The sequence below is a fragment of the Pseudorasbora parva genome, chromosome 9 (genome assembly GCF_024679245.1).
Source record: "Pseudorasbora parva isolate DD20220531a chromosome 9, ASM2467924v1, whole genome shotgun sequence".
Lineage (NCBI taxonomy): Eukaryota > Metazoa > Chordata > Actinopteri > Cypriniformes > Gobionidae > Pseudorasbora > Pseudorasbora parva.
Window position 1 is genome coordinate 35,217,466 of NC_090180.1, and position 24,829 is coordinate 35,242,294.

The following is a 24,829-nucleotide window of genomic DNA, read 5'->3' on the forward strand; positions in this document are numbered from 1 at the left end:
ATAAAGATGGTTGACTCACCATCAATATTATCCTTCGCTACTTTGTAAGAATCCCTGCATTTAATCTTCATCTCATCAAGATTTTTCTGAAGACCTAAAGAAGTGCACATGATAAGACTGACACTTTCTAGTAATGTTGTACAGTCTTTTACTGGGATGGAAACGCCAAGCTATAGAACTGGCTTGGGGTAAAAACTAATTGAATCTCCAAATTGGTTTAATATTATAATATAATAAATAAAATATAATTCACATACCTGAACAGTCCTTGGTAGGTTACAGAAAGATAATGAAAATGTATTTAAAAATAATAATAAAGTACATTTAAAAGTGCATGCCTATAAAATATACATAAACAACAATGATTAAAAACAACCTCACCTCTACGGCTCTTCTTTCTCTTGTGAAATCCCTGCGTGCCTAAAACGTGTGGAAAATTTCACTTTAGATTAAAATAAGTGAGTTTTTGCATGGTGAAAGACATTACAAAAAGCAAATATCCAATTTTTCAATGATATAATTCTCAAGATAAACTTATGTACATATCGAATCCACACTGAACTGACTTGAGCTGAATAATAACGCTATTGTATTTGAAGAGCTGCATTACAGCAGAATAAATGTTATTTTTTATTAATATTTGTATAAAGCACTATATATATAAAGGTGGCGTGACTTGACTTGCCATAAAGGTTTATAGGGTCAGTTATTTTTGTAGAAATAAATGAATATTTTTATTCAGCAAGGATAAATTAAAGGTACCAAATTGGACAGTATACATTTATATAATGTTGCAAAATATTTCACGTCAAAAAATTACTGTTCTTTCTATTCATCAAAAAGTCCTGAAAGAAAAAAATGCATCATGGTTTCCATAAAAATATTAAGCCTCACAACTGTTTTCCATATTGATAATAATAAGAAATGTTTTTTAAGCACCAAATCATCACATTAGATTGATATCTGGAGGATCATGGGACACTGGAGACTAATAGCAACACATGAATAAATTACATTTTTAAAATAAAATTAAAATGGTAATATTTCAGATTTTTACTCAGATTAATACAGAAATTAAAAAGTAAAGAATTTTAAATCTTTAAAAATTCAAATATTTGGACAGTGTAATTATATATTGTATAATATATAAGTATAGACTAAATGAAAATCATATTCTGACAATACAAGAAGTCATAACTGAAAAAAGCATGTCTGTTTAACCAGTTGCACATGAAACCTACCACAAACGGATTGTCTTTTTCATCACTAGATGAGGCTGCATTCACAGGACCTAAATCACAGTCAAGATATCAAAGCACTCTGTCTTACAGTTATTCTTTCTCTTGTTAGAAAGGAGACCAAGGAGAGAACAATCAAAGCAATGCTGGTCTTACCACATTTAGCCTGTGTCAGCAGGTAAATTGACACAAAGAAAGAACAAATCAGGAGGTTATTGACCCACCCCATTTCTGTGTGAAAGTAATCTAACAGTGTGCTTGTGAGCTTTATATATGAAAAACCCACTGGTATGTTATTGCCCAACTCTCATTTTTTTCACTGGGTTATTTTACCTCTCATGTCGGAAGAAAGCAGCGGTACACTGACTAACTCCTTATATGAACTAAGACAGGACTTGACAAGAAGAATGACCCAGGGTCAGAGGGAAAGAGTTTTGGTCCAAATGACACATGTATTTTGCAATTTGTTATCAAGCACTGTCACTACATCCTATATACCTTGATCATGCAATTTTGTTCTGCTGTATTAATGTCGTTTCACTGTAAACCCTGACGCTCAAAATAATTAATTGGTTAGAGTATAGAGCCAACTCAAATTAAACTTGAACTCATTGTTCAATCAAATTAACTTTTATAACTTTCTTTTTCTTTTTAGTTCTCAAAAGGATACATTTTAAGTAATATGAATTGTTTCATTGTTTTGAGTTTCATAGACTTATTTCTTTTAATTTAGACTAACTTAAAATGAACCAAAACTGGGCTTGGATTTCTATTTCTCAGCACGCTTTGCCATAACACTCAAAAGGCACAGTAAATGCCCAAAAAAGTGTCATATTATGTTTGTGTGTGCGCGCAAGATTAACGTTTTTGTTGTTGTTGGTACACTGTAAAAAAATTTGGTTGTTTTTTGTTGGTTTAACTTAAAAAAGTAAGTAACCTGGTTGCCTTAAAATTTTGAGTTTATTGAAATTAAAAATTTGAGTTGATACAATGAAGGAAATTAGTTTAATAAATAGAAACTCAAAATATTATTGTATCTGAACCATATAAAAAATTGGATAAATCATGAAAATAGCACTATTTGGCATGTTTCACTGCGTCATCAGAAATAAAACACACACAATTACCCAATATGCTTACAAAATCTTTTAATAATATTTTAATAAAGGTTGTCGAATCTCAAAAAAATTGTCATTGTATTAACTCAAAATTGTAATTTCAATGAACTCAAAATTTTAAGGCAACCAGGTAACTTTTTTTCTAAATAATTTTTTACAGTGTACTATTACCATCATAGTGATGAGTGGAGCATGAGTTAACACACACAAAAAAATATTCTGTCAATTATTCACCCTCATGTCATTCTAAATCCGTAAGACCTCCGTTCATCTTCAGAACACAAAAAATTAAGATATTTTTGATGAAATCCAGGAGCTCTCTGATAGACAGCTCTGATAGACTGATAGACCTCTATAGACAACTATTTAATGTACACTTTCAAAGCCCAGAAAAACATTGTTAAAATTGTTCATGTGACTCCAGATGTTACACCTTAATTTTATGAAGCGGTGAGAATACTTTTTATGTGCAAAATCAAACAAAAATAACTGTTATTTTTTAATAAACTTTTTTTATTTTTTATAACTTTATTCTGCATTTTCGTTATAGCCTGTGCCAGTCTTTTTGAAGTAGCTTACTCAAATATTCAATAAAGTTCAGAGCAATTAAAATGTATGATTACAAATTAAATATCTGCAAGTTCTGCTTACTTAAACTTTACATTTCTTGACTTAAAAAATGTGAGTCAAATGATTGCCTTAATTATTATTATTTTTTTGCCAACTTATTCAGGTTTACAGTGTGGTTTTAAAGGGATAGTTCACCCAAAAATGAATTGAAATTAAATTAATTTTTACAGGTGAAAATTAGCATTTATGCTATAACCTGGATCATTTACAGTCTTTACAGTAATGTTAGACTGTTCATTAATGTGCACTGTCCCGATTAAAAAAAAAAAAAATCTCACCCATTTGCTCACCCTCAAACCTGTATGAATTTCTTTCTTCTGCTGAATGCAAAAGAAGACATTTTGAATAATCTGTAACTGTATGGGGGAAAAAAATACTCTGGAAGTCAATGGGGCCCATTCAATGTAAGGACATACTTCAAGATATGTGTTCAGCAGAAGAAAGAAATGTATACAGGTTTGGAACAACTTGAGGCTGAGTAAATGATGACAGATTTTTGGGGATGACCTATCCCTTTAATATATGTTTTTGTTAAAAGTGTGATGTAATCATTGGATTTGTTTTTATGATTTTATAGCCATCATTAAATGTATTTTCTCTTACTACTTCATTTAAGATTTCTAGTATAAGCCACAAAGTTTGAGCATCAAAAATATGCTGCCAAAAACATTATATTTAACTGACACATTTACAGTATCTGTATCAGAACAAACGGTAACACTGACATTGAACTTCATTGCAAAAAATCATTGCACAAGAGGAAAATATGTGTATGAGGCACACCCAGCCCTGAACTTGGTGATAACAGAGTGGTTTTGAATGTGGCAAATGTCAATGACATGGTCATTTTTTATTTGAAATGCAAATTCATCAGCAGTTTGCTAAGAAATGTTTCAAAAAATGGAAGAAAAGAAAAAACCTTGGTTCATAGTGGACTATAATTGGGAAATACTACTCAAAACATTCATTTCATATAAAATATTACTTACAATTTTTTTTTTTTTTTTACATCATACTCAGTTTTGGAATTATTAGGGCTACAATGAAAAAAAATGCAAATTAGAATCTGCTGGAGATGAAGATGTATTTAAAGGCTTTATTGGCTTATTAATGCCTAAACGTATAAATTATGTGTTTGATGCTATCAAATTAATTAAAATGCTTACTCTAAGCTAATAAACATTATTTGGTGTATATTGTAACAACAATATATGACATATATATTCTTAAATGATGGTGCTTGTCACTGAACAGAGCACTTAGTTTTTACTGCTAAGATTAAATCACTATCTTTTTTACTAAGCCTTTATCTGTGTGATAAAAACACAGATCATCGATTGAATCTAACTGTTTGTTAGTTTCATATTAAACCATGTGTACTGTGCACCTTAAAACAGTGAAAACGGAGGCTTGGTGACGCTACATTGCAACTGTTAAAAAGGGGAATTCCAGTGGCCTTAGGCACAGTGAGCAGTGAAATGTTTTGGACTTTGGTGTTTAATTCTCTAATAATGGTAACATGCAAACAGTGGTGACTGCAGAGTGGCTTCAAAATAGATGTAGTGCAAAGGTTATCTGGAAATAATAAATGGCAAAGTTCACAATATGAAATTGTGTTTAAGATCTTTGGGAGCCCCACAATCATAAATCCAAGCTCTGCTAGATAAATGATGTGCACTGCATGAAACAATTCACTGAATACCACTATTTGGTAGAGATTGTTTTGTACGACCATGGTTTTATATGTTATTAAATGACCATTGTCGGAGTGGTGGCCTTGTAGTCAAGGTAAAAATATTGCAAAAATATTGCGATGTTGTGCTCATGGGAAACCTAAGAGTTAGCTTTTCCCGTTCTGGTCCATCTGTATGCTTCCTTACATACAGTACACCAGAAGAGTACACCAGTGTTTGGGTAGTTCTCATGTTACCCAGATCCTGGGTCCGACGTAAACACCCAGTGTTTGGGTAGTTTCTGTATTACCCAGATCCTGGGTCCAATGTAACAACTCAGTGTTTGGGTAGTTCTCGTGTTCCCCAATTTCTGGGTCCGATGTAACAACCCAGTGTTTGGGTAGTTCTCGTGTTCCCCAATTTCTGGGTCCGATGTAACAACCCAGTGTTTGGGTAGTTCTCGTGTTCCCCAGTTTCTGGGTCCGATGTAACAACCCAGTGTTTGGGTAGTTCTCGTGTTCCCCAGTTTCTGGGTCCGATGTAACAACCCAGTGTTTGGGTAGTTCTCATGTTACCCAGATCCTGGGTCTGACGTAAACACCCAGTGTTTGGGTAGTTTCTGTATTACCCAGATCCTGGGTCCGACGTAAACACCCAGTGTTTGGGTAGTTTCTGTATTACCCAGATCCTGGGTCCAATGTAACAACTCAGTGTTTGGGTAGTTCTCGTGTTCCCCAATTTCTGGGTCCGATGTAACAACCCAGTGTTTGGGTAGTTCTCGTGTTCCCCAATTTCTGGGTCCGATGTAACAACCCAGTGTTTGGGTAGTTCTCGTGTTCCCCAGTTTCTGGGTCCGATGTAACAACCCAGTGTTTGGGTAGTTCTCGTGTTCCCCAGTTTCTGGGTCCGATGTAACAACCCAGTGTTTGGGTAGTTCTCATGTTACCCAGATCCTGGGTCTGACGTAAACACCCAGTGTTTGGGTAGTTTCTGTATTACCCAGATCCTGGGTCCGACGTAAACACCCAGTGTTTGGGTAGTTTCTGTATTACCCAGATCCTGGGTCCAATGTAACAACTCAGTGTTTGGGTAGTTCTCGTGTTCCCCAATTTCTGGGTCCGATGTAACAACCCAGTGTTTGGGTAGTTCTCGTGTTCCCCAATTTCTGGGTCCGATGTAACAACCCAGTGTTTGGGTAGTTCTCGTGTTCCCCAATTTCTGGGTCCGATGTAACAACCCAGTGTTTGGGTAGTTCTCGTGTTCCTCAGATCCTGGGTCCGACGTAAAAACCCAGTGTTTGGGTAGTTCTCATGTTCCCCAGATCCTGGGTCCGACGTAAAAACCCAGTGTTTGGGTAGTTCTCATGTTCCCCAGATCCTGGGTCCGACGTAAAAACCCAGTGTTTGGGTAGTTCTCATGTTCCCCAGATCCTGGGTCCGACGTAAAAACCCAGTGTTTGGGTAGTTCTCGTGTTCCCCAGATCCTGGGTCCGACGTAAAAACCCATGTTTGGGTAGTTCTCCTGTTCCCCAGATCCTGGGTCCGATGTAACAACCCAGTGTTTGGGTAGTTCTCGTGTTCTCCAGATCCTGGGTTCGACGTAAAAACCCAGTGTTTGGGTAGTTCTCATGTTCCTCAGATCCTGGTTCCAACGTAACAACCCATTATTTGGATAGTTTTCGTGTTACCCAGCTCCTGGGTCCGACGTAACAACAACCCAGTATTTGGATAGTTTTCGTGTTACCCAGCTCCTAGGTCTGACATAACAACCCAGTGATTGGGTATAGTTCTCGTGCTCCCCAGCTCCTGGGTCCGACGTAACAACAACCCAGTGTTTGGATAGATTTCATGTTACCCAGAACCTGGGTCCGACGTAACAACCCAGTGATTGGGTAGTTTTCATATTAGCCAGATCCTGAGTCCGACGTCACAACTCAGTGTTTGGATATTTTTCATTTTACCCAGATCCTGGGTCCAACGCAACAACCCAGTGTTTCGATAGTTTTCGTGTTACCCAGATCCTGGGTCCGACGTAACAACCCAGTGTTTGGATAGTTTTCATGTGACCCAGATCCCTGGTCCAACGTTTGGGTAGTTTTCATGTTACTCAGATCCTAGGCCTGACATAACAGCCCAGTCTTTGAGTAATTTTTGTGTAACTCAAGATTCCTGACTAATGAGGAGTTTAGTCCATGAGCCATTTAGTCTTAAAAATAAAGGTCCCAAAGGTTTTTTTTGCAGTGATGCCATAGCACAGAGGAACCATTTTTGTAAAGACAGTACCGATAACATCTATTTTACACCAATCCCAGCGTGAGTCCAAATTGATGACGAAACATTGGAAGAACAAGTTATTCAACCTGAACCTTAAGCAGGATGTCTTTTGAGGTACATTATGAGATGTTTAATCTGTAATTCCTCACCATCAGCATTAACAAGTGTGTGTCCATCAACAAACCTGTGTGTGTTTGGGTCTAATTTATTGTGTTGCATATGCGGGAACTAGGCTATATCAATAACAGCGCACACGTTAGCCCAGTTAGCCCAGCGCTAACGTGAATGACTGATGTTACATTAAAACTTGCAAAACTAATCTTGCATGGAAAACCCATGTTTTACTGATGTGAGGAACAATAATTAAAAAAAAATATAATACAAATAAAATTCTACAATAAAGAATATTCTGTGGAGCATACTTATAACTGAGCATAACCATACTGTAAACAAAAATGTTGGTAACGCTTTACAGTAATTTCATTAGTTAAAGGGGTGGTTCTGTGTTTTTTTCTAGGCTTGGTTGTGTTTATGGGGCGCAGTATAACATGTCTTAATACTTTTTCTTTTTTACTGCATATTTTTCTTATATTTTATTCCAACCCGCTGTCTCCACTGTCCTTTGAACGGCTTGTTTGCTTCCTGCTTCTATGAAGCCCATCCCTCTGAAAAACGCTATGGTCTTAGATTGGTTAGATACTATAGCCAAATGTAGTTTCATGTATTTTTATTAGCTTAAGTGCCAAGCACAGCTTGTCCGGAAACGCCACGCCCCTTACCATTACGGGCAGAAGTCACATCTGCAGTGACAGTCCAAACTGGCTACTTTTGTAGGCAATAAACTGCCATAACTTTAAAAGACAATATCTCTGTTTGCATTGAACTTTCAGTGCTGTAACTTTGCAGATACTGTTTATGTTCAAGCAGCAACATTACACATGAACTAAAGTTACAAAAGTGAAATCACATGCAACCACCCCTTTAACAAAATACTGACATGTAATCATGAAATGCACTTCTACAGCATGTTAATCTTTGTTTATTTTGAAATTTACTAATACATTAATAAAACCAAACGTTATATTTGTTCAAATTAGTTAATACACTGAGCTTACATAAACAGCTGTATTTCTATTAATTAACACATTTGCTCATGGTAAGTTCGTGTAATTTAATACATCAATAACATCTTATTGTAAAGTGTTACCAAAATGTTTGAGCAAAGTCCTAGATTTCCTACTATGTGATAGGCTCAAGTTGAACAGACGCCGAACAAATGGAAAAGGACAGCATTGTCGTATGTGTGTTTAAGGGTGGGTAAGTTCATATGGTTTAAATAAGCTTGTAAAAGAATTATTTACATTTTCAAAACGCATAGGCTTTATATTAGACGTATTACGGGAATGGGAGGATGGTCATTTGGACTGCCTTATCTGCGTGTTATATGTGTAGCAGTTCATTTCAGCACACGTTGCCTGTTGTTGGAGATTTCAAGTCTAGGCAAGAGTTACTGAGCGACAAATCCAGTTGCTGAAGTTAAAACGCAGCGTTGAACAGGTACGTGTTTCGCTTACATAAATGCGTAGCCCATGTAAAAAGGAAGGTCGCAATTGGGTTTTGTTTAGGGTGTAATATCATACGACAATCATATATTATATCCATTGCATTAAACGCATACGTTTAAATGTACCTTTCCATCTAAACGACGCTCTGATAAATAATTGTGTGATTGTTGTTGCATAACTTTCTTTCTGAGATAATAAATTATCGTTGTGAAGAAGCTTACAATATGTGACCACAAGGTGACGGGCTTGTATTCCTCTCCGCTTCCCGTTACTGACTGACTCATCTAAACAGTTCGTTCAAGAACAGACAACAAAATAGGCTTGTTTGAGATGCGCCTTGCCTCGCCTGAAATAAACTTATAAAGGCGAGACTAGGCGGCTGCGGTGAGGGAAAAGGGAATGAAAACAGAGCAGGCAAGACGGACAGTTCTCTCCTCTCGTAGGGGATCAGACACCTGCGAGATCAGTTGCGGATATCGCGGGATTCACACTCGTGGGCTTTGTTTTTTTTCTTCTTTTTTTCTTACTCGTGCACTTTGTTGCTGATAAACTATTTGTATTTTTATTGCTTTTATATGAAAATAAATATTATGACACCCAAAGTTTTTGTTATTTATTTCCTCGAAAGGCCTGTTTATCAAGTATTACTTTAATTACACACGTTTTATTTGTTTTTTATTAATATGGCAATCACATAACCCACAGAAAGATCGCACTGTCCGAGAGTTTGAGAATATTCACACATAATTTATACACACAAAAAACATGATATCAGAGTTTTAAAATCAAATATATAAATAAAAAAAGAACCTTACATCACGGTTGTTTAAACCATGTCGTCAGCAAGTTGTTTCCCATCGTGCTTTTGGTCAGCGCAGTCGGTGGAGTGCAACTGCGCTCGACTGCAGAATCCGACAAATTGCCTTTCGCTCGCGAGAGATTTTTGACACTACGTCAGCATGACGTCAGAGCAAGGCGGCCCGCCCTCGGACAAATTTCTAACCGGCATGCATCTCGCGCTGATCACCGGTGATCGGTTCTACGCAGATTTTGCTCATCTCAAACAAGCCTAATGATTCAGCTTTTCTTTACACAATTAGTAATTACGTCATCGTCATATTAGTAAACTCAATGTGTTGACATATTGTTTTTTTAATTTTTATTAAAGGTGCACTATGTAGTATTTTTGCAGGAAAATATAAAAAAAAACACTAGGCCAGTGTTATATATTTTGTTCAGTTGAGTACTTACAATATCCCAAATGTTTCCAACTATTTGTTAATTGGGAGAAAATTGCTATTTTAACTAATAAACAGGGACGTGTCAGCATAGCGTTTAAGGGAGTCGCCTGTCAATTGCGTCATATCTGCCCTCAGTTTTATATGGCAGAAGCACTTTTCTCTTAGCTGTGTGAACATGTCACAGCAGCGCCGAGTGAACGCACAGAGTAACGCCATAGCATCATTTTAAACACTTAAATGTATGTAATATAAAAAACAGAGCTGCTTTACCTTATAATCATAACCGGAAACGCGGAAGTGCAGGAGTTTGGCGACTGTGTCCTGTCCCATCATAATAAAAGTCCCGGTTTGTTTAACAATCGCTCCAGCAGCCGTGCTCAGCTCCACAACACTCGGTCCTGCTCTGCTTTACACTACAGTAACGTAATAACTGCATCCATGACCATGATTTCTGCCCGTGTCCTATTTTCCACCGGCTGTGAGGTGAAGACCACATTAGTGATGTTAACAGTGATACCAAAGCTCCGAAGCTTGTGTCAAAAAAATGAAATGATTTTCAGTGAAGCTTTGTATCGATGCTTGATTCGTTCTATCAAAATCACGTGACCTATGACGTCCGAAGCTTCGGTTCACACACGGCCACGTGACTGCTTCGTACTCAGATTCAAAAAGCGCGACACGGGTGGTTAGAACTTGTATTGTGCTAGTTTATGTGTGTGTGTGTGTGTGTGTGTGTGTGTGTGTGTGTGTGTGTGTGTGTGTGTGTGTGTGTGTGTGTGTGTGTGTGTGTGTGTGTGTGTGTGTGTTAGTCTACTTGCTTTATTCTGTATCAAGTTTTACAAAATTTTGATTTTAGGAGTATGCAATGGAACACATTGTTGTCATGTATTTAACATATTGATTAATTAATTTATACATCTATTCATTAATTTGTATTTTTTTTTACTTATAAGACAATGGTTTCAAAACATTTTGCAACACAGCGCTTTCCCTCACTTTCAACAGAAGAGGTCCTCATCGAGCTCTGATTTGAAAAGCTTTGAGTAATGAACCTTTTTCTGATTCAATTGTGCTGAAAGCTTCAGTGGTTCAAAAAAAGCTTCACTTCGCTATCACTAGACCACATGTCCCAATAACTGCGCTCAAACTTGGCGTCATCAAACTACGCCTTTGTTTAGAATAGCGCCCTCCAGTGGATGGAAAGTTGCATAGTGCACCATTAAGCATGTTTATATAATTTCACATAGTTGAGTTTGTGATCATCAGCCATTCAGCTCATTCGACATAATTATAGTCTATTTGGAACTAAATAATTTGTAGGCTATTGCATTTAAACAATGTTACATTTTACATCCCTAGGCTGAAATGTTTTACATTTTAAAATAGGCTAGTGCTCACATCAATGCATGATAATGTTGTGCTTATTATTAGGGGATAAGGTTGGCTATTGGTAGTGTTAGGGTGTGGCTGGCCCTTTAAGCTCCATCTGCTTCGTCCAGTGGGGGGATATCACGTGGTACTCACTGCAGTCACCTGGTTTGGGAATAGTCCAGCTCCACCTCTCCGGATGTCTAACACCCGGTTTTGGGTTAGGGTACAGTTGGATATTCTAGCTCCACCCATAAGGACTAAATTAAATTAGATCCTCCTCGCTGGACAGCTAGTGAAAACGGGGATGGGGAGTCACAAGGTGACGTTTTGGTTGTGGATGTGGTTGGATGTCGACCGCAGGATCGACTTGACAGAGAGGGGGAGCTGGATTTCATACTCTACCCATATTGTCCAGGACGTTTTTGGCTCTGCAGTGAGGACCACTTCTATTAAAGCAGGATGAATTCTGATTGGCTGTCAAAAGTTATCATCATCATTCATCAGCTGGAAAATAAAATCCATCTGAAAGTGATTCCGGCGATATAGTAAAACTATATTGTCATATTTAACGTCCTTGGTGTGAACAGTCCTTTAGTTGTATTTTTAAACAAATCATTTAAATAGGTTGAGTGAACCAATCTAATTCAAGACGACCATTTTATGATTCGGACATCTATCTGTGTTTGTCAGATGGCACTATCAGGATGGATCTGTGTGGTGACTGGGGCTTCCAGAGGAATTGGAAGAGGGATTGCCCTTCAGTTATCTGAGGCTGGCGCTACTGTCTACATCACTGGGCGACAGGAGAAAACTCTAAAGCAGACAGCAGCTGAGGTTTGGCTATTGTCTGTACCATTGAGAGTTTGCGCAATTTGGGGAAGATGATAATGGTTTCATACTTCTTTTGTTTTCATTATGAAAGGTGACAGAGAGAGGTGGCCGGTGTCTCCCTGTGGTCTGCGACTCATCTAAAGAGGATGACATCAAAGAGCTGTTTGAACGTGTCCAGCGTGAGCAAAATGGCAGGCTTGACATGTTGGTGAATAATGCTTATGCTGGTGTACAGGTCAGTTACAGCTAACAATGGAACAATGCCATTTATTTTATAAACGTGATTTTTTTTTTTTACTTTTGACCGCATTAAATAACGTTTTAATCATTGTTGTGTTTATGTCTCTGTGTTAGGTTATTTTTGAAAATATGAAAAAGAAATTCTGGGAGGTGGATCCAGCTATTTGGGACACCATCAACAACACTGGACTCAGGTACAGCACAGATCTGGAGTTGAATCCAAATAATTAAATATTATGCAGAGAGTTGTATAAATAAATCAGTTTTAATACATTTGAGGACTTTCAATTATCTAAAGGAGGGGCTCAAATTCAATATCGGTCAACCATTTGGGAGTTGTGTAAGATTATTTTTATTTTTTAATTATTCTCACCAAGGCTGCATTTTTTGTGTGGATTGAAAATACAATAAAACAGCAATATTGTGAAACATTACAATTTCAAATAACATAGCAATAGCATATTAGCATTAGCAACCAGTGCTCGAGCGCATCAGCTATTGTTGTTTTAAAGGGGTAGTTCACTTTAAAATGAAAATGCTGTCATCCTTTACTCACCCACAAGTTGTTTCAAACCTGTATGAATTTATTTCTTCAGCTGAACACAAGGGAAGATTTTTTGAAGCATGTCAGTAACCAAACAGTTAACTGGAGCCATTGACTTCCATAGTATTTTTTTTCCTACTATGGAAGTCAATGGCTCCTGTTACCTGTCTCTTTACTATATTTTAAAATATATGAATTGAAGAATCTTTCTGACCCCAAACTTTTGAACAATAGTATATAGACAAGCTTCAGGCCACAATATACTTTAGGCAAAATCAAAAAATTAACTGGTCTGGCATCGTTTCGAACAACATTTTTCAAACAAAAAGTTTGCTCGGAGTTCATTTCAGGAGACCTCAAAGCAAAGAAGAAAAATAACTTTGTCATGAGTATATCGGGGGATTTAGTACTGAACCACACCAACATTAAATAGAATCAAATTGAAAAATCATGTTATGACTTGCAATTAATTACATTTGAAAAGGCTACAATTAAAGGCGGGGTCTTTTTGAAATATTCATAACAATTAATTTGTTCTTTCAGAGCCATTTTAAAGATCATGGTAACTTTTTCTTTTACAGGGGTCACTATTTCTGCTCAGTGTATGCTGCAAGGATGATGGTGGCTCAGGGCAAGGGCTTGATTGTGTTCATATCATCCATGGGTGGCATGCGCTATCTCTTTAATGTGTCCTATGGGGTCGGCAAGGCTGCCGTGAGTCAGTGCACACAGCATTACAGATTCTATATTTGCAGTCCTTTTTAGTGTATCATATTTGAAAGCCAGATCATTTCAGTTGCACAAAATGCATTCTCAATTGTATTCCATTTTTGTTTGTATTTAGGCTTCCTCTTTCTTTTGGTTATTTTTTTCAGTGTGACAGAATGGCAGCAGACATGGCAGTGGAGCTGAAGAAGAAAGGTGTGGTTTCTGTTAGCCTCTGGCCAGGGGCAGTTCAGACTGAGTTAATTAGTCAGTTTATATCTCATGATGAGGCAACTTCAGGTGTTGATTCCAAAGTAAGCCATTTTTATTTGTCCTAGATATTATCAATATTGGTTTTTATGTTCATATAAAATGGGTATAATTATGACATGGCAAACATTCTTGCAAAATATGTTTACAATCTGTTTCTTAGTTAAAGGAAGTTTTCAATAAGGGTGAGACGACGGAGTTTAGTGGACGATGCATAGTTGAGCTGGCCAAAGGTTGGATTTTTTTAAAGATTTAATGAGTAGTTAAAGTTAACATGATTATGAAATACCATGATAGGCAAATTGGTGAAAAATTAATTGTTCAGAGGCTCTTGCTCATGCGTTACTTTCTGCTTCTTGGTAATAGATAAGAGTCTGATGTCCATGACTGGGCAAGTGTTGATGACCTGTGACCTGGCTCGGCGCTATGGACTCAAGGATGTTGATGGTACGGTGCTAGATGTTTGTGCTGGAGTGATGGTGCTTTCAGTTATGAACAAAAATAGAGGTACTATAGATGTGGGTAAAATCCTATGGTGTTTATGAAGCACTCTTGTTTTTTTCAGGCCGCAGCGTTGTGGACTACACGTCTCTGAAGTTCATCTTTTCCCAGGTACCCTATGTGTCCTGGCTCTCCGTATTAACGCCTTCATTCATCAGAGTGCCTCGTTCCATGCTGAGTCTTGGCAGTGGCAAATTCTAACGTCTCAGTGCAAAGATAGTGCCAATTTTTATAATTCTGTCTTTTTTATAGTTTATAAAATGATTGTAATGTCCATCTTTACAAATGAGTAAGCACTACTAAGTCTGGAAGACACCTGCACAATTAATCAGCACATTATTATTGTCACAAATTGTTTTCCAAAACAATAAAATAAAAATAAGTTTTAAAATATACTAAAAATGAATGTATACTTACCAAACAATGTATTGCAATAAATACTAACATTTTAAAACAGTCTTTTGTGTTGTATTTTTGATAGATTAATATATTGCTCTTAAATACTTAATTCTGACGGGTCGACCACAGCACTCAGCCACACTAGGGTAACACTGCATAACTGTCCACTCATCTGCGAAATCTTACACAGTTGAACTCATGTTATACCTCTCCAGTCTCTCATGTATGCTTAATAATGCAAATCAAATCAATATTTCATGCCAGGACTCAATACTATGGAGGACCAAATTACTCAAAATGAAATAATTAAATAAATAATGAATTCAATTAAACAACATTTAAATATACCAGTTTATTCTGAAATATTAAATTATTAATTAAATTATTAATTTAATAATTAAATAAATAAATGTATCTATTTATGTTGTAAAATTACATGAAATTTAGTATATTTTACAATTACCTCTTCCACACACACTATTGTTATGTTTAAAAATCTATTTTTTCATTATTTAATGTGCTTTTTCAAAAAGCCATTTTTCATAATAATATGCTGCATTTAGGAATGATGCCTATTTGACGACTCATGCATTACCAAAAGCACAATTCAAACTGCCTCCTGTTGATTGGCATTTGTGAAATGTCCTCTATTATTATGAAAAAAATCTTCGGCAAAATCGTGCTTTGGAAATGCATGATTCGTCAAATAGGTATCATTTGTAAATGCAGCATATTATTATGAAAAATGGCTTTTTGAAAAAGCACTTTTAACAGGCTAATGAAAAAATATATTTTTAAACATAACAATAGTTTGTGTGGAAGAGGTAATTGTGAAATGTATTCAATAAATGTTTTCATGTAATTTTACTAAATAAATAGATACATTTATTTATGTAATATTTAATTAAATTGATTATTTAAATATTAAATTAACTATTTAATTAATTAATTCAGAATAAACTGGTACATTTAAATTGTTGTTTTATTTAATTCTTTATTTAATTATTTCATTTTGAGTAATTTGGTCCTCCATACGATACAGCAATACGGACTAAAGATGGCCCGTGGTCGACAGCAATACGGACTAAAGATGGCCCGTGGTCGACGTAAATAATTCTCAGGCCTGTTTATGGACATAATAATAATAATAGATTTAATTTATAACGCACTTTTCATTCCAAAGAATCTCAAAGTGCAACAATGGAAAAAAAGGGGAAAAAATAACAAAAAAATGAATGAAAAGTAAAAATAAAAATACAAACAATCAACACATAAAAGACTTTCTGAACAGAAAAGTCTTCAGTTCAGCTTTAAACTGGTCCAGGCTCTGTACTGCTCTCAGCTCACTGGGATGGTGGTTCCAGAGCCGCGGTGCAGCCGAGCAGAAAGCTCGAGCTCCCATGGTACGAAGCCTGGTGGTGGGGACTTGAAAAAGCAGGTGCCCTGAAGATCTGAGGGTGCAGGTGGAGGATTTTAGAGTGATGAGTTCCTGTAGATATGGAGGTGCATGTCCGGTGATGTATTTATGTGTGAGCAGGAGGATTTTGTAGTCGATCCAGGATGAAACAGGGGGAGCCAGTGCAATGAGTGTGGGATGGGAGTTATGTGATCATGTTTACGAACTCTCATAAGGACTCTGGCAGCGCTATGACATATAGCGAGTGCTGAATTGTCACAAAAGTTTATCATTAGAAAATGTTTTTTAAGGATTGCCAGTTCAAATATTCCAGTGCAAGACAATGCAAAAGAAAACTCAATTTGGTACTCTGTTGGCACTGTTTGAAAAGTTTCCTGTGTACAATCCATCCAAAGTGCGCACCTAGAAAGCTGCTTCTCAGACAGTGCACGAATACTGATTTGACTTCTCTTTTCCAGAACTCAGGACTCCGGCTCATTATTGGCCCGAATAACTGGCTGTTCATGTGAGCACCACGATGTATGCATGTGATGCTAATGCATGAGCTGGCCAATAACGAGCTGGCTTTCTAGCGTAGAATCCGGAAGCGCTGCACTGCATTTACCACGTAAACAGCGTAGGTACAAGCTATAAGTAGAGACGCTAGCGTAACTACATTTTTCATAAGCTTTTCAGTTACTTTTAAAACATTGTAGCTTTTCCAGTAGCCAACTACTTTATCTAGCAAGCAGCAGTGTAGTGCAAACAAAAGCTACATTCCATTTTGCGTTCTGGTGGAAAAGAGCCTGTAATGTGCAAAACGGAGCAGTGTGTGACGCTCAGCTCAATATTCGGCTCTATGTAGGCTCGCTCCACTCATGACTTTGAAACTGTAGCTTTATAAGCTACAATTACTTTTAAGTTAAAGTAGTTCATTACATTTAAGCTACCCTTTTGAAAAAGTAGTTAGCTACACTACAAGTTACTATCAGAAAGTAGCTAGCTTGAAACTACTTTTCTTTACAATGACATTGTTACAAATAACTGAACAATTTTTTATGAAGAATTTTACAATATTTGGGGTTTCAAGCCATATAATGCAATGTAATTATGACTTCAAAGAGTATGGGGTGAATTCAGGTTAATTGGGACACTTTTTCCCAGTCATTTCAATGGCAAACACTGTCCGTATAATTTGATTTTGTAATCTATCCGGTAAACACAATCCTCAAATATAGCCTATATCTCAAACGGGCAGTCAAAATGCAAAACGGCTGCAAATTTAACATTAGTGCAAGAACAAAATGTATACAACTTAAATTAAATAGTCTACTCAGGAGTCAGGATTAGTCTAAAAATTTAGGTTAAACGCACACAGCATTTTGAACAGAAACGTTCTGAGAAGCCAGTCATGAGCTGCTCACATGAACAGTGCGCTTTGCTTACCCTATTTCTTTTCATTTTGAATGGTTTAATTTAAAAGTGGACATTTCAAGCTTTCTATACGCATATTTCTCATGTATTTGAGGCAAGTAGCCTGCTGAGGTTTGGTTTATTTATGAGACACATTCAAGAGCAATGCAAGTGATCGCTTCGGCGCCTCCATGTTACGATTATTGTCTACTACAGCCTATTTGCTTTTTATTTATTAAATCCAGGCAATTGGTTGATGAAAAACATTGATTAAAATGAAGTTACAATTTATACAAAACAAAACTTAATGAAGTGGTCAAAATTATTTCTGACCCACTCAATGTCTTTGACATATTGCAAATTGTTGCTTTTTTCATAATCAGTATAGCTTAGATTAAATTTAAAAATAACATATGTATTTTGTTTCATATTTATGTTTTAAATATTTTTTTAATGTCTACAACTACTATATATATAAATAATTAAAGTTGCATGGGTTAAAAACAACAATACAATAGCTATTTTAGTTCATTTATTTCAGAGTTCTTCAACTCTGCTCCTGGGGACCCACTGTCCTGCAAAGTTTATTTCCAACCTGCTTCAGCACACCTGCCTGTGTATTTTCAACAAATGATCCTTAAGAGCCAATTTGAGCTACCTTAGTACAAATTTCCATGGTAGCCGTATTACAACGGTTAAAGTAAGCAAAATAAACGGTGATCAGGATCAATTAAGTGGACGTCTATCTTGTATTAACCTAACGGGGTTGTTTAACTACTTTAAAGTTTTAATTAATTGCTGTTTCTTAAGCTCTAACATTCATAGTTAACCATCATAACCCTATCTATGAAATGTCAGATCAAAGAATAATAATTTGCAGCCTTACCTGGAGACTCTTAAAAACGTTTCAAGTGGCACAGTTCGCATGGTAATCACATCCCAGATGGGAAGTGGATTCAAGGGGCCAAGTTTCAGCTGTGCTCCTCCTCCCATTCCTCTCCTTCCCGGATTGGACCTGCTCGAGCACTGCACCGTCGTTTCATGAGAAAGAGGGGGCTGGTCCGAGAGTTTCCTGATCCTCTGTCTAGCCTCGGTCTGACCGGACAGGCGAAAAACACTTCGGGATTTCCAGAACAAAAGCAACAACGGACAACACAGACCAGCTGAAATAGCGTATCTACATACAACCTTGAGAGAATTCAAGCGGTGAGTTATTGTTTCACGCGAACTGCTATACAGTTTACATTCGTAAAGTTTTTAAAGCGTAGCCGAGGCGGAATTAACGCTCTCGAAGCTTGTTATTGGACCCTGAAAGCCACGCGACTGGGTCAGGCGGTTTTGTTTAGCGTCGCATTTACATTATTTGAAGCATTTGTTTTGAACGGGGTTCAACTGGGAATGTGTGGTTAATTGGGACAACGGGAGTTTGTTTATGTGCGTTACTGAAGCGTGAGCGGATCCTGCGCCACGAAAGGGCTTGTGTACAATAACTCTTTCGGCATAAACCCTTGTTCTTAACAGAACAATTTGACTTATGATGGCCCCTACACCTGCTTAATGTTCGTTGGATGAATACACACTGTAGTGATCTCATCTAACATCCTACGACCTGCGTCAAAAGTTCCCCACGTAAGCTGATTACAATAGAGGCCATGGACAAACCTCGGCCAATGACGCAATTTCCAACAAGTCTAACCAAGTTTATTTTATGTTAACTGTATTGTATTTTGGTTTCATAGACTTCATGAATGATAAACCATTGTTCATATTCAAAAATATAATAATAATTATTTCACAAAATTATTTTTGGATCACATTGATATCGGGTATCTTACTTTTCAGACTTTGTAAAATGTATGAACCTGTGAATGTATTTGTAAACTATATACTTCATAAGTTCACATATTTGTAAATTGGACACTAGTACAAATGGTAACTAACTGCTAAACAGTGTGATGATAAAAGCTACTCTGACTTCAAGGGACTTTTTGCTTAGTCCAGTCATTCCAAGTCATCATCTGATAAATGAGGTCACCACAGGCGGTCTGGAATTTATCCTGTCAAGTTCACCTCCAACTCTTTTGTAGATGACTGGCCTGCTTGTTGCGTGTAGTGGTAAATTGCCTAATATTGGCAAAGCCTTTCTAATCAGTATTGCCTAACACTGTGCTCACGTAAACTACTGGCAAAATCGGTTTCTGTGGTTCACAGTTCAGCTTTGTTTTGGGCTCATTAAAGTCATAGGATGCTGCTTCAACAAGCTAAAACGTAAGGTACTGTGTCGTTTATTTAGAAATTGGAGACCATAGGCAATTAAGTAATTTTAGTCAGGACAAACACTGAGAAATCATCTTCTTTCATTAGTAGACACATTTTTAAGCATAGACCCAGTATAAGTTCACCGAGTGCTCTGTAGACAAACTGCAAAATCGGTAAACAAACCAGCTTGACAAATTGCACTGACTTTTGTTACCTTTATTTAACTGAGACCAACGCTTGCTATCCTTTTGGCCATCTGTTGGAAAGTTAAACGAACTTCTATATGGTTCTACAGGGTTACGCAAACGGGGGAAGTGGACCATTACGTTCGTTGGAAAGGGGCAAGGGAGCTGTGAAGGGCAGGGCCCCCAACTCTCTTTTGCCCAAGTCTGCCAAAGTGGGGGTTGGGTGTGCATTGGTGTAGAGTATACGACAGGCTTTAATAAAAGGCTAATGTGTGGAAGAGAACGGCAGGGGGAAGGGGGTGACATCTGTCCTTCTTTCAACTTTTGAGAGGAAAGTCAATGGCTGGACTGTAGACTTGACCGTAAAGTTCCAGTTTAATGACTTTTAGGGAGTTTGATGAACGCCATTCCTTAAAACTGTTTCTAGATAGGCATCAATAAAGTCAGATTTCCTGAGGTTAAGGTGTCTGCATCTTGCAAATGATTTGAACAATTCTGTTGTAGATTTGACCAATCAAAGACTGACCGGAACCCCACCCATTAACCCCCTCCCTAAAGCATCATCCTAGCACCCATCAGCCAGCAACAGCCCACCACCCCCCAACATTCCAACCTTTTCACCCCTCACAATTCTGGCCTACAAACAACAAGCAGGATTTTAACAGTTCACAAAAATTAACTGTTCAAGAAAAGGCAAAAAATGGAATGTTGGTAGTGCACATGCCCTACTATGCAGTGTGTGCTTATGAAGGCAACTGCAGTTTCTAATCTGGCCAATTCACATTGGCCCTCATTTATCAATCTTGCATACAAACGGGATATATGTTGGCGAAAGATTATGCTTACACTCCTCTCACCGGCTGATTTATGAAGCTGTGCGCATCTTTGCAATCCAAGTGTCCAAGTTGCCCTTGATAAATGCCGTGGCTGAAAACGATCGTCATTAGAATAACACGCCCCTAAATATTCAAGTCTCTGCCTCCCCCACGCCCTCATTTTACACCATGGACTCCATGGAATTAAAAAAATTAAATTGTTTTATTTGGGAGTTTAAAGAGTGGGATTAAAGGCACTCACAAAAACAAAATATGGACCCAAATTACGAGTACTGTTAATAGTGTGGGGGTTGAGAAGCGGACTCCAGCAGTTTAAATAGCTGTTTGGATGAGAAATTACCTATCACAATGCATTATTTTACAGCAAGTGTTTTGAAACGATTAGCATTTCATTTCGTATTACGTCACATGTATTGGGGTGAACGATAGTAATGATGATGTCATGTGGGGTACCATTCATTTACATTAATAATTGCAATGACAATTTGTAAGATTCTTCTTCTTATTATAATTATGATTTTATTATTAATGACGCTTATTGTCATTTTAAAAAAAGAGTTATTTTTTTATTTTATTACTATTAGAAGAAGAATGTAAATTTTATTATTTTGTCAGTCTGAATTATTTTCAGTCCCAGTCTGTGTGCAGCTGCCGGGCCTAACCCTGAAACGTCAGGTAAAGCGCACAGGCTCGCAATTGGAGGAACATGCCTACAAATCAAATGCTTTGGTAAAGTCACACAAATTAAACATTGAAGTCCATGTTGTTTTTTCAGTGGGTCATAATATAGCATATCTTTGTCAGTGCATCTTGTGGTGTTAGGAATTTTTTTTCTGCGCATTTTCGCACTAACTCAAAACGTGTGTAACAACACCTCCTGAGCTGGCGTAGGAGCTTGGGTGTACGCTAACGTCCATATTGATAAATCTCAAAGTCACCGTGATTTTGGGTGTACGCTGGAAATTTGGTGTATGCACTTTTGATAAATGAGTGCTAATGGGTGTAAAAAGTCACATTTCAGGCCTTGATTGACTTTGATTCATCAATAAAGTTTTGGTCAGCTTTTCTCAGTTTTATGCACACCCCAAACAATAATAATAATAAAAGACTATAAATGGTATGTTGTAATGTACAATCAGTTTTTTTTTTCATTGTATGTTTGGATGGTTTGATAAACTAATTATGAGACCAAACTTACTAATTCATTTATAATTAACTTTTTTTTAAAATGATTTCTAAATTGTATTCATTGGCATTTGATTCATTGGTGTTTCTTTGCCATTCTTTCAGTCTGTGGCAATAGAGGTGTGACATCTCTGATGGCGACGCACACTTACCATGACTTAAAAGTTATCTCTCCAAGAGGGGTGGCAGCAAAAAGACAAGACGGAAACTTCACCAGTCCACGACTGCAAAAATCCCACCAGAATTTCGATGGAAAGGAACATGCAAGCCCCTCTAATCGCCGACCAAGAGAGAGCAATGGCAGCGCTGCAGTAAGCTTCAGCACTAATAATAACTCTGTAGTATGTCTTCCTTTGGTATCTGAAGGACTGAAGCTAGTGTGGACCCAGTCCGATCAAACACGTGAGCTGGATAGTGTTCCTGAACTTGTTCAGGCCTTCAACACCTTCCCCTATCCAACATCTCAAGAAGTCAGCACTCTTGCCCGTGTATGCGCTCTGCCCCTAGATAAAGTCAAAGTGTGGTTCATGGTGCAACGCATTAAGTATGGAATTAGCTGGGCATCGGAGGACATTGAAGAGACACGGCTCAAGCTAGCTAGGCCAGGGCAAACAAGTGAGCCTGAACTCAAAGAGAGCACTATGAAGAGGAAACATGGAATTGAGGATTTTAAAGAAACAGAAAACCATGTAGAAGATCTAGCACAAAGTCAACAGTTGCCTCGCAAACGACATAAAATTGAAAGCACAGAAACAGCAAAGCTCTCTCCTGCTCCCTCACGTTTCCGTTCATCTCTCCCTCCTCCTCAGGATTCTTACTACTACCGACAACCAGTAGAAATGCCAGAAACACCTCAGGCAGCAACTCCGCCTATTTCTACAGAGTCTCCTGTTGGATCTGAGCAGCCACGGCATGGCCGCTACAAAAAGTCCAAAGCCCAGTTAGCTGCATTGCGTAAGAGTTTTCTACAGGAGAACTGGCCTGATGAGACGGAGCTCCAGCGATTGCAAGATGAGACGGGTTTAACACGTAATGAGATTCGAAAATGGTTTAGTGACAGTCGCTACCAACTGCGAAACGGTAGGGGATTGACAACATCCTTCCCCACTACCCAAGGAGAAAAAAATGAAGCCAACTGTAGTCTTTCATCTCAGTCTCAGGAGGTTCAGCCTCTTCCTCTCACCACTAAAAAGCAACCTACACAGCATGGTGACAACGACGGCAAAGAACAGACCAGGCAAAGAACAGGATCACGAAAAAATCGGCAGAAGAACACTCAGTTTTTCCAGCTTTTTCTGTCTAACACTCTTGAGGCATTTGAGGAAAGCACATTAGGAGCAGATGAGGAGAAATGTTCAGAGGAAAGTGAGATTCAGAATAATGATGAAGTTGTAAGTGAACAGGAGAGTGAGGGACATTGTGTGACACCTCCAGAGCCAGCTGCACCCACTTTCTCCACTTCTTCACCATCCATCACCCCATCTAAAAAACACTCAGCCAGGTCGTCGAAATCTGCACGCTCTGTTAAAGCAAATGTTCTGAACAACTCTCTTAACTCCTTGGACAACTCTTCACCTTCTTCAGTATTAACAGTGGCTGGACGACCAAGAAAAACAAAGGAGCAACTGAGCATCCTAAAGGAATACTTCCAGAAATGTCCATGGCCAAAGAGTGACTTATACACACAGCTAGTGGAAATAACGTCTTTGCCTCGTGCTGACATTATCCAGTGGTTCGGGGACACGCGCTACGCTGTAAAAAATGGCCATGTACGCTGGGTGCACGCTGACGTACGTCAACAAGTGCTTGCTGAGATAGCATTGTTACAAAGTGGAGGGGCTGCTGCCGATGCCAGTGGAACCCCAGGAAGTGAAGGCAACAGGAAACGTAAGTCACAAGGGATAAGCACAACAAAAACACAGAAGTCTGCAGTGGATTCTGTAGACATCAGTCCGTTAGAGCTGTATTATCAACAGACGGGACCACTGCAAGAGAAAGACCTTGACAATCTCTGCCGAAAGTCAAAAATGAGTTACCAACAGGTGCGAGACTGGTTCGCATCTAAAGACAGTACAACACTGGACAAAGAGCTCACTGTTATTGATTAATATAAAGAAGAAAACTCTTTTGTGCTCATCTCTGTTATTCTGCTGTGAGTCCTATAATTAGGCAAGACCCCTTTAAAGGCACAGTATAAAATCATGTCATGTAATGCCCTCTTTTCCCACTGGTAAAAAGTAGCAATGTGAAGTATTTTCTTCAACAGCCACTACGTCATTTGTTACCTATCCGACAGGCAGTATTGAAAATGCAAAATTGTAATGTGTTTTTGGTTTTTACCGACTATTTGACTACATCCACTACTAAGTATTACCCTTGATATGCTATTATTGTTAGTAATCTTTTAGAGCCTTAATTGCTGCTTCTTAGAACTGACATGATGCTCAAACTGTTTATTTTTCCAGAAACTTTGGTTTGGTTATCTTTTAGGAACTGTAGTTTAGATATTTGGGCCAGAAATGTTAGCAATGTGAGTATGTTTTTGTTTAATTCATAGAAGATCCATATGGCAGTGTTGATAACAATTTAAATCTTAAATTTACAATATATTTTTTTCCCCTTCCAGTGAGCTAACATTCCGCACTTAGAGCTTATGGATCCATCTCTCTAATCTCGCTACTTAATTGTGAATAAACATTTCATTTCAATACATCCCTACTCCACTGCAGATTTGTTCAGTATCCAGTGAAAAGACAACAAACCATAGCTTTTGTAAAAAGGAAAATGTGCCTTATTGTCTGTAAATTTGTGTTTCAGGGAGGCAAAATAAAACATGACCAATTATGTTTAACTCAATGCTGCGTTCTGGCAAATTTTCCTCTTAACATAATAAAACACGTCTCATCAATTGTAGCAATTATGCCACATTTGAGCTACGCAAATGGCTTATGAAATG

The 24,829-nt window shown here is 37.7% G+C and overlaps 3 protein-coding genes across 7 annotated transcripts in view; 2 read left to right on the forward strand and 1 right to left on the reverse strand.

Moving 5' to 3' along the window:
• LOC137089000 (myosin heavy chain, skeletal muscle-like) overlaps positions 1–9,405 on the reverse strand; it is a 24,619-nt gene extending 15,214 nt beyond the window's left edge. Inside the window, exons 1-5 of one of the 4 annotated variants that reach the window (XM_067452420.1) lie at positions 9,313–9,405; positions 1,242–1,291; positions 382–420; positions 258–267; positions 20–94 (exon numbers count right to left, since the gene is read on the reverse strand). In XM_067452420.1, the coding sequence (XP_067308521.1) occupies positions 20–71 (52 nt within the window). In that variant the 5' untranslated portion in view covers positions 72–94; positions 258–267; positions 382–420; positions 1,242–1,291; positions 9,313–9,405. Of the gene's footprint in view, positions 1–19; positions 95–257; positions 268–381; positions 421–1,241; positions 1,292–1,394; positions 1,505–9,312 lie in introns of those variants that run through there. The other 3 variants (XM_067452419.1, XM_067452421.1, XM_067452422.1) reach the window with 3 other exon arrangements.
• Positions 8,327–14,656, forward strand: dhrs1 (dehydrogenase/reductase (SDR family) member 1). Its single transcript, XM_067452425.1, has 9 exons — positions 8,327–8,489; positions 11,800–11,943; positions 12,032–12,175; positions 12,295–12,374; positions 13,306–13,438; positions 13,600–13,743; positions 13,863–13,932; positions 14,066–14,146; positions 14,265–14,656. The coding sequence occupies exons 2-9, from the start codon at positions 11,800–11,802 to the stop codon at positions 14,399–14,401; spliced, it is 933 nt and encodes a 310-aa protein (XP_067308526.1). The 5' UTR covers positions 8,327–8,489; the 3' UTR covers positions 14,402–14,656.
• A 3,715-nt stretch (positions 14,657–18,371) lies between these two features.
• On the forward strand, positions 18,372–24,729 carry homeza (homeobox and leucine zipper encoding a). 2 transcript variants are annotated; one of them, XM_067452424.1, is made up of 3 exons: positions 18,372–18,614; positions 21,304–21,417; positions 21,979–24,729. In XM_067452424.1, the coding sequence occupies exon 3, from the start codon at positions 22,008–22,010 to the stop codon at positions 23,979–23,981; it is 1,974 nt and encodes a 657-aa protein (XP_067308525.1). In that variant the 5' UTR covers positions 18,372–18,614; positions 21,304–21,417; positions 21,979–22,007; the 3' UTR covers positions 23,982–24,729. The 2 variants fall into 2 exon arrangements, with proteins under 2 accessions (XP_067308525.1, XP_067308524.1); XM_067452423.1 differs by lacking the exon at positions 21,304–21,417 and having other exon boundaries at positions 18,374–18,614.
• The last annotated feature ends 100 nt before the right edge of the window (positions 24,730–24,829 follow it).